The sequence below is a fragment of the Toxorhynchites rutilus genome, chromosome 2 (assembly GCF_029784135.1).
Source record: "Toxorhynchites rutilus septentrionalis strain SRP chromosome 2, ASM2978413v1, whole genome shotgun sequence".
Taxonomy (NCBI): domain Eukaryota; kingdom Metazoa; phylum Arthropoda; class Insecta; order Diptera; family Culicidae; genus Toxorhynchites; species Toxorhynchites rutilus.
Genome location: NC_073745.1, coordinates 221,767,887 through 221,777,524, shown reverse-complemented (window position 1 = coordinate 221,777,524; position 9,638 = coordinate 221,767,887). Strand labels below are relative to the sequence as shown.

General features: G+C 39.9%; 1 protein-coding gene across 4 annotated transcripts in view; it reads left to right on the top strand.

The window, feature by feature from the left end:
- The first annotated feature begins 1,399 nt into the window (after positions 1-1,399).
- LOC129769371 (sialin) overlaps positions 1,400-9,638 on the top strand; it is a 44,941-nt gene continuing 36,702 nt past the window's right edge. Inside the window, exons 1-2 of one of the 4 annotated variants that reach the window (XM_055771603.1) lie at positions 1,400-1,778; positions 2,209-2,392. In XM_055771603.1, coding sequence (XP_055627578.1) covers positions 2,364-2,392 — 29 coding nt within the window. In that variant the 5' untranslated portion in view covers positions 1,400-1,778; positions 2,209-2,363. Of the gene's footprint in view, positions 1,779-2,178; positions 2,393-9,638 lie in introns of all 4 variants that reach the window. The other 3 variants (XM_055771601.1, XM_055771605.1, XM_055771604.1) reach the window with 3 other exon arrangements.

Below are 9,638 nucleotides of genomic sequence, written 5' to 3'. Positions count from 1 at the left end.
CACTTGTCCAAAAAAGTTACTCCTATACTCGCGTCTGTGTGTCAAACCGAAAGTGGTAAAAAAGTGATACACGTCCTCTTCGTACTAACATATACGATACGTTAAACGATGACGAACGACGAATATCGAAGCTAGAGAGAATCGCAAAGCCGTAGTGTTGATTTTTTTTTGAGGAATGAATGAATTATTGATTTCTCGGTCTCACAGACCTATGCGCGAGTATAGGAGTGTTTAGGAAAAGTGTAGATAGTCATCGTCACTTGTCGAAGCTTACAAATAAATTGCTTCACAGATATTGATTTGACGATTCAGAAGCAATGATTTGGAAGATAATCAACATGAGAGTCACCGAAAAAATTGGTAGCATCTACCGTCTGAAATTATCACTGGTGAACAGTGCTTTGAAGGAAAAAGGACCGTAATGTGAGAAAATACACGACTAGATAACTTTACAGCATGACAACGCTAGACTACATGTTCATGGATATATTGAAAATTATTCATGAAAAGTGAACCGGGAGGTTTTACTTCACCCACCATATTTCCCAGACATTAGTCCCATCGGATTACTATTTGTTCCGATTCATGGGGTTAGCCTTTTCTAAAGAGCGGTTCCGATCCGGGTTTGATAACTGGATCGCTCAAAAACCAGACTCCTACCATCATGCAGGCCGTGTATGGAATATGGGAGAAGCTGGCGGCTTCCGATGGAACACACTCTGAACATAGCAGCGGTATGTTTGAATGCTTTCTCGTAAAAAAAACATGAAGTCATACTTCTACACCTACAGTGCTACGTCAACAATGCGGTCGTGTTTTTTTCTGTATTTTTTCGGTACAACGAAGTTTCCAAATAGATTTCCACTTTTAAAAATTTTGCGGAAATTCACGCAAAACAAAACTAAGCAGATAACACTAGACTATTATTAGCCATCGTTGTGCAGTTGTGCGAAAATATGATGGATCAATAATTTGAGTACCCAGATAAGATAAACATTTATTGGCTAATCCGGCTGTTTTTTTTAATGAATGACGCTTGTGGAAATGATCAATTATTATTGCACTTTATGATTTATACACACTCCCGATAAAGCACATTTGCCTACGATTACACTTCATTAAAGTACCATATCGTCTGCCCGTGTCCGTGATTGAGTGAAAGAAAAACAACAATTTTCCGGTTTTTTTTTCGTCAGCTCCAATTCGCACAATCCCACCAAATGTGTGAGGGGCGCTAATCATTAGATCATATTTGACGATCCGATAATCTCGCTCATTCGTCTTCTGTGTACACGACCATTGATGGACGACATGTATTCGCAAGATATGCCCAATATCGGCGGGGTGGACCGATATTAAGTGAAGCCCGACAGCCCAACTTCAGTCGATTGTTCGCACTCGGTACAATCGGTTCGCTCTCGTGAGTTACGGGCCTTCAGTTGGGCGGTTCGTGGTGCCACGCGACTTGCGCTGATCACAGATAGCCTAACGGCGCGAAAAAAAGAGCCTAAATCGTACGGAACGTGGAAGTGGTCTTAGAAAGTGAGCAGGCAAGTCGCACACAAGTCGTTAATAGTGCGGTATTTTCATGGTTATCAACAATTCGCAACGTTTGGACGTGTACCCGCGGTCCCAAGTGACCAACGCGATTGACGAAACTAAACTCGCATGTAACTACTTGCTTCGTGATGAGATTTTCTATTCAGTCGGGTATTGAAGAAGTCACGTTACGATTCGGACTAGTGAGATAGCTGCTGCGAGATATATTTTAAACAGAGGTGTTTTGTTCTTAGGCGGCTCGCACACCGCAGCAATAAGCAACTAGCAAACTGCAGTACACAATATGCAACAGGAAACATATTTTGTTGTTCTTCGCATACCAGAGCAATAAAAACCCCTGACATTATGCAAACAATCGCCTTAATGTACGAAACTTGTCAAAATATGAGCGATAAGTTGCTATTCAACCGACACGCCGTGTTGCTAGCGACATGTGTTGCTCTGTAAAGGCGACAGCGATATCGTATTGCGTCGGTGTGCGAGATCAACAAAGATTAAATGGAAAAATCCATTGGTGATAATATTGCTTATTGCATGTTGACAGTTGCTAGTTGCTCATTGCTCCGGTGTGCGAGCCGCCTTACATGGCGATCCGCTTCCGTTCTCGTGTCTTATTAGTGTCATCAACAAAAATAAACCCAATTCCAGAAAGGGGAAGAGTAACAATGTGGAATCCCGTGGTGATTGGTTAGATAACACTTGTGCCAACACGAACAACAAAAATAGCACGGAACTTGATTTCGTGGAACCACCGCTGGATTTATTTCCAGAAGTAAACAACGGCTGCCGGACAATAAAACGATATGGATGTTGCAGAAAGCAGCAAACTGAGGTAATACACCACAACGAGATTGTGATGCCCCATAAAAGTGAATCTGTGAAGATGAAATCCGACGTAAATTTGCAATGAGAACAAGCTGCGTTATTGAGTGGTGAATACGAAACTAAGGCCATCGTCTCAGTTGATCACCCTGGGTCGAACGAGGCTTCAAAGCTTAGCATTACGGTGAAAGCACGGCGGAATGTGATTGGGATAATTTAAAAATTATTAAATTACAGTTAAATAATGTCATGATGTCATGATGTATGAAAGAGACAAACACCCAAGACTGCCGATAAAATGGCTTGGCGAAATAGTATTGGTCGTTCATATTGAAATATCCAATTAAAACACTAACGACTGTCTCACTCTTTCGAGGGGGCGGAAAGAAAAAGTTGAACATGTTTCGGTTACATGACCGTCAATCTGGTAACACGATGTATGAAACTTTCATCTTTCTTCACGGCATTGAACATTATGTTTCAGGCTGATCAATTACAAAAAGTAGTGCTGACATTCGTACGATGATGAAGGAGCGACGGTTTCTGGGTAAAATCAATTGGAAATGTATAAGCGAATAAGTTCTCGATGTATATTCTTAAAAGTGTATTATTAAAAATATATTTAAGTAAGGTACACCGGGGCAAGTTGAAACGACTTTTTCGAAGTTCAACTTGAAAGTTATCTTAAAATATCACTAAATCACTAAATTGAAATCGGTTTGCAGCATATACAAGGCATAACAGATGACTTGCGATTAAAAATAGGGATTCACACTGGATATTTCGAAAAATATCAATTTTGAAAATGTTTAGTTTTCATATGTATTTTTTCAACTTGTGCGTAGAGCGGGGTAAGTTGAAACGCGAAACTATCATAAGTTTAATGTGCGGTTTCGCTTCTCGAACTATCTACAACTGATTTATGAACCACTAAATTGAAAAAGAATTGCATATAAACATTCAGAAAAAAGGGTTTTGATACACGTGCGATGTGGGGGGAGTAGTCTGATACACACAAAATGGACACTACATACTAGGAATTAATATACGAAACAATAACATCGCGTTTTAGACGCTTCCGTGTCAGAGTAAAGCCACTCGAAACGGTCACTAATGAGGTTTATGGGATCATTCAAAAATTCAAATATTACGTAACGCACTCAAAATAGGGGGAAAGGAGATGGCTTAAGGAAACTTATTTAGAAGTAAATTGAACTAAATCTAAACAGTTTTATGCAAATGACCATTTGTTACATGTTATGTAGAGAATAGGGAGTCTAAAATAGTAAACAAAATGAGTTACCTAATATTTGAACGACCCCTAGTTGCGAAATTAACAAATTTTACTTGTATCATATCTGTGTATTCATAAATTATGTAGAACACACTGAGGAACGAAATATGAATAATTCTTATTTTTTTAATTTATCATCATTCATTTATACAGCAATAACCGACAAATAACGTTCGGAATCTGCAGCAATGTTTAAAAAATGGTCGATTTTCACTGATTCCAACTTACCCCAGCTTGACAAAAAACATGGGGTGAGTTCAAGTGCTCAGAGCTATACGGAAAAAGATTTTTCAGTTTATTTTACAAAACCACTACACTAGATTATCTCTATTTGGTTACCTGACGTGCGATTCTGGCGATATTTTTGAGAAAATCAGTGTTTTCGGACCGATTGCGTCAGCGCGCAAAAATGTTTGTTTTGATTTCACGGAACAAGTAAAAGTAAACCAAGGCGCGGATTGCGTTAAAGTAAACTAACCAGACGTCCCGCATTTCAACAAAATGTCCCGCGTAAGATTACGTTCTCCGAAATGTCCCGCATTTGGCAAAAGAAACGAAAATGTCCCGCGATATCAATATATTTCAATATTACAATTTGATCATGTTGATTTTATTAAATGGATGCACCACAAAAAAAACTTTTATTTGACAGACTGTTCAAGAGATCTTCCAATGCATCCAAAGGTTAATACGTTGAGCTGGTTTCATCGCACCGACAGCGGACTTTTTGTTTAGAGAGTGTCAAATGGAAACGACAGCAACAAAAATAGAAAATGTTTTTTATAAAAGTCCCCTATTGATCCGCAGGGACCAACGTGAGCCAGACGAAGAGATCATCTTTGTACCCCTAGCTCGGTCAGGGCTTAACGTGTTAAATAAGCCGAAATAACTAGTGTATACGGGACAGGAAGAGACAGGGTTGTTTGATGAAGTATCGCAAATGAAACGCTTGGCGGCCTTACGGAAGTTAGCCGGAACCTCAACTATGGCCGATGAGAAGATGTATGTCAGCGTGTTCTTTTACCTTTTTCGTGGCTTTGGTGGTCGGCTGTCTCTCCATTTTGGCCATTCGCCCAAAAGTTTTCTATCGGTCGCAGCTGGAGGATGTTGAGAAAGTTGGCGTTTTGTCTCCAGCCGATCCATCCTCCAGTAATCTTTTGGCATAACGGGCCACATCACCTTCGCAACTTCTGGCAAGCACTTCGTACTGTATATCTCCCAGTTTACCAAATGACTCGAAAGAAGAGCGGTTGGACATTCCCTTCTCGTTTGTCAGAGAATGACCTTCTTGGAGAACTTGATGTGGGTGATATATTCGTCGCCATAACTTATCTGGGGAACGTAAAGTATCCGGTTCCTTGCATTCGTTGAATTCTAGCATCAAGTACGTCTCGTTTTTCATTATGAGTACGAAAAGAAGTTTTTCACTTCTTGAACCGGAAAGAAGTTTTTCACCGGTACCTCAAGCTACTCTTTCTGGATGATTGCCTGCTGCTCAGATACGGTCGGTCTCGTTTGACGCTTCCGCATAAAAATGTCCATTTTGGTCATATTCTCCTTCATCATTTGACCGGTTGCTTCGATCTCCCGGTTTAAGGAGCGGCAGAGAGAGGATATTGTAAATGCCAGATCGGCTATATCTGGCTTACACAAAGTGCCTCAGGATATCCAACTCTTTCGCTGTGGGGTGGAGCTTGCAGTATGGAAAAAGTCAAGTTGCTTGAAAGTGCTGCTCAGCGAATCAACAGCCTTGAATCATTTTTGTTGTAGACTTAATAAACGTAAGATTGAAAGAAAATTTGGTCCTATAAGTTATCTTTCATCGCTATCCGAAATTAGTCCATTTTTTTGAATGCATACGTTAACACTAAAATCGATGAAAAATGAATTGAAATTTTCGAGCATTCCATTCGGTAATTTGAAGAAAATTGTAGAATTTGAATCGTGCCTGCCAGGCGTAAATGCTCTGATTGAACGAGTGATTTTCGGGCGTAAACAAAATCTAAACCACCGAAAAATCTCAACTGAGTGCCGATACTCAGAATGAAATAATACTGATCATTTTAGACTCGCTAAACTATGGTTTATGTTCACATAACGTATATACATAACGTTTTGTTTTTTGTGTCCCGCGTTAGACATCTGACCGTTAAAGCATTCCAATATACTGGTAATGGCTGTCATAAGATGGGCTGAGAGATAATGTTTTCTATAGATATTTTTATCGCGTCAATCCATCATTCCTAGTAAAGGGTATAATATCCGTTTTAACTTACCCCGAATTTCAACTTACCCCGGTGTACATTATAGAAGACGAAAATAGATCACTGAACATACTAGGTTTGTTCAAAAAGTATCGCAAATTTCAAATTTCCGAAAGTTGCGCACATTCGATTTTCATTTTTCTACGTGGGGTTATGTTGGTACTCATGCCTTCCACTTAGGCCGACCAGTTCGGAAATTTTGATGGTTGAGTTAATGTTTGAGAGTTGCTTTGCTTGAACGTGTTTTGGTTCGTCTTCGATTTTTGCCAATTCCAATTCAACAACTTCCGTTGGAATGATTGAGCTTTGTTTTCCACGTTATAACCATGATTCGTCGCCAGTTTTGACCCTCTAAAGCAAATTTGGGTTGTCGCGGACAAGTTTTAACAGTTCCTTAGCAATGTTAATGCGATGCTGTAATTTTGGTACGAATTTTGCGGCTTCCAGTCTCATGCCCATATCATCGGTGAAATTTAAAGGACATTAATATAAATTTGAGTTTGAGTCAATTTCGAAATGGGTCCGCGCATTTACTTTGGTTTTCACACAAAATTTGTTACAGGTTTAGTCTTTGGAATAGGCAAAAAGCGGAAACGAGCCAAAACACATGCAAACAAAGCAACTCTCAACAATTGACTAAACATACAAAATGACCGAACTTGTTAGCTTGAGTTAACTTGAGTACCATCATAACGACACAAAAAATCAAAATCGAATATACCTTCTCTGCGGAAATTCAATAGACGTGAGTCTTTCTGTGCATCCGTGGCCGAGTGGTTAGCGTCTCACATTATCATGCCGGGTGTTTGGGTTCGATTCCCGTTCTGGCCGGGGGACTTTTCGTTAGAGAAATTTCCTCCGACTTGCACTGCACTGTGGTCACGCATATTCTAGAGCTTGCCCCTCGGAATACATTCAAGGCGTGTTATTTGGTTTAAGAAATCTCAACTAAGTATTAATAAATGACGCTAGTTAATACATACGTTGAGACAGCAAAAGTTCCACAGGGAACGTTAACGCCATTCAAGAAGAAGAAGAGACTTTCTGGCCAGATCTCTTATTATCCATCGCTAGTAAATGCATATTTTATCGGGCAAAGAACATAATCGTCGTAAGCCTTCAAAATAATTTTGTGTGCTTCAGTTGCAGCTGTATTTTTTCCTAAAATAGTTCTATGAAATACTCTACTTCACCGACTACATGACTGAGACGAAACGACAAAGATAATGATAAAATTCGTGGGATGTGTTGGCTGGGTTAGATCTTTCCCACATGTCTCAAATCTGTATTTTCATTAAAGCTTCGAGTGTAATAATCATGTGTAATAATCAATATTGTCCAAATCCTACTAATCTCGATACTTCCGCGAGTAATCGATTCCCCATCCTCATAACCATAATAAGTGAAAATGTAAATAAACGATAGAAATAAAAATGTGGATACGAATTTGGCTCCATTAACTATATGTAGCTAAGCCTGTAAAAATGGAGAAATTGTGTAAAAAAAATATAGTAATTCCATATAAATGCACTACAGTTTTAAAATCCAAAATCCGCAAGATGTTCGACAGCGACATTCAAAACAGTAAGAAGATCTTCAAATCTCCAATCGCATTCTGAAACCCAAATAATTATTTATGATATTCAGGAAAAATATCAGACTTTCAATTGATAAATCAAAAAAGACAAAAAAGTCCACGTTCTTCATAAAGTTTTTCGAGATTACCCACTATATCCGTCGGAATATTTACCAATAAATCGATTCCATGTGCTAAATTGAGGTGTCATTTATCATACAAATAACACGGACAATGAAAGGACGTTTCTCGGAAGAAAAACAAGTCTGACATGATGAACCAAAACATCAGAGGCGATCTGGCGTAGTGGTAACATCCATGCCTCTCACGCTGAAGGTCACGAGTTCAATTCTCACTCCCGACATTCTTCCAAAAATGGAAGTAAAAGTGACGAACCAGCCAAATGAGTTGAAAGTCACTATAATACAGATAAAAAAAAAAAAAAAAAAAAAAACATCAGATTATCATATCAAATCTATGTTTCTCCAGTGTACACATGTTGTATTCGAATGAAAGAATTATTAATTATGGTATGTGAATACGAGAAGAAACTAACCAGTCTTCGCCCTCTTTTTTATAATTGGTTTATCTTTACAGGCTCGGACACATAGATTTAGGGAGCCAAACTCTCTACTATATTTTTTTACAGATAAAAAAATTATTTTGATTTCATAATTATTTTAGAAAAAAATATATAAGAAAAATTGCGCCTTTGGTCCCGAAACCATGACCGAGGGCGCAATTTTTCTTATATATGCGACGGTCAGCTTCTTGTGCCAGAAGTTCTGAACACCATCGGGGCCCGGTGCTGCCCAGTTCCTCAGGTACCGCGAGGCTTCGCGGACATCGTTCTCTTCGACGATGATAGCTGGCATCTCTCCAATTTCACCACAACTCTCCTCCTCCCGTCTTAACCACATTTGCCCGTCGCGATGTTGTACTGGGGTCTCCCAAATACCAGCCCAGAAGTTCGTCACATCGCTAATATCTGGCAAACCTTCGCGGTAGTCGGGCTTCTCGTCGCTAATGTGGTCGTAGAACGCTTTTTCGTTATCTCTGAACATCCGATTTTGTTCCTGGCGCTTTGCAGAGTCAGAGTAACGTTTCAGCCGTTTAGTTAGGACGCTCAATTGCTGTACCAGTGTGTCGAGTTTTTCCGTCAGCTGGTGAGCTCCCAGCTGGCGAAGTTCAGTAGGCCGCACGATCACAGCAACTTGGCGACATAATTTCGCCGATCTGCTGCCTCTTTTGTACGCCATCAGTCTTCCAATTGCGGCGCGCTTGTTTAGGATCCGTTGCTCCAATCTCCTTCGCCATGGAGGCTCACGCCTTTCACGGAGATGTTGGAGCAGTCCGCCTCTTGGCCTAATACGGTATCCTAAACTTTTGGCGGTCGCCACAGCAGCACAGTAAACTTTCAGTTGCAGCTCCTCCATGTTCTCAGCATCAACCAAGTGCAGCGGAATATTATATATATTTTTTTTCTTTTTTTTTCCTGATGTTTTTTTATCCAAAAATCAGAAAGGTGTTTCCTTCTGTAACCGGTAGGTTCCATATAATATGTGTCTTCGACACATAATTATACACCCACATCACAACACAACACACTACACTTCAAACAACGCATAACGTAAATACCGCAGCGTGTCATCCCCCTGCTCAACGATGGCAAACGGCTGCGTCGGAAGGAGCAATTTCGCATTTGAGGGGTTCTAGCAAAACTAAAGGCAATCAGTTACTCCCCTTTATTCCGCGCGGCGAATGAGGTGAGATTGTCACTGCATTCCCGTAAACCAATGGCGTGACTATAGTTTGTCACTAGGTGAGATTTGAAGTCGTGTCCTCATATGTTATCGACTCGGGTATCAAAAAGATGTTGAAAAGTAAGTTAGCTTCCACAATGAAGCGAGAAACTTTGCCCTCTCACGTCACTCGCCGCGTGGAATAATGGGGACTGTCTGGTGCGGACAATAACCTACCGTTCTGAATCATATTTCGGACGCTTAAGACATTTGATGCAGAAAACAGATCTAAACTTTATGCACAATTACTATTTGGTTGATATTTATACTAAATTAGTTCAATAAGCTTTTAAGATTTCTACTTTGGTGCCTATTTGATT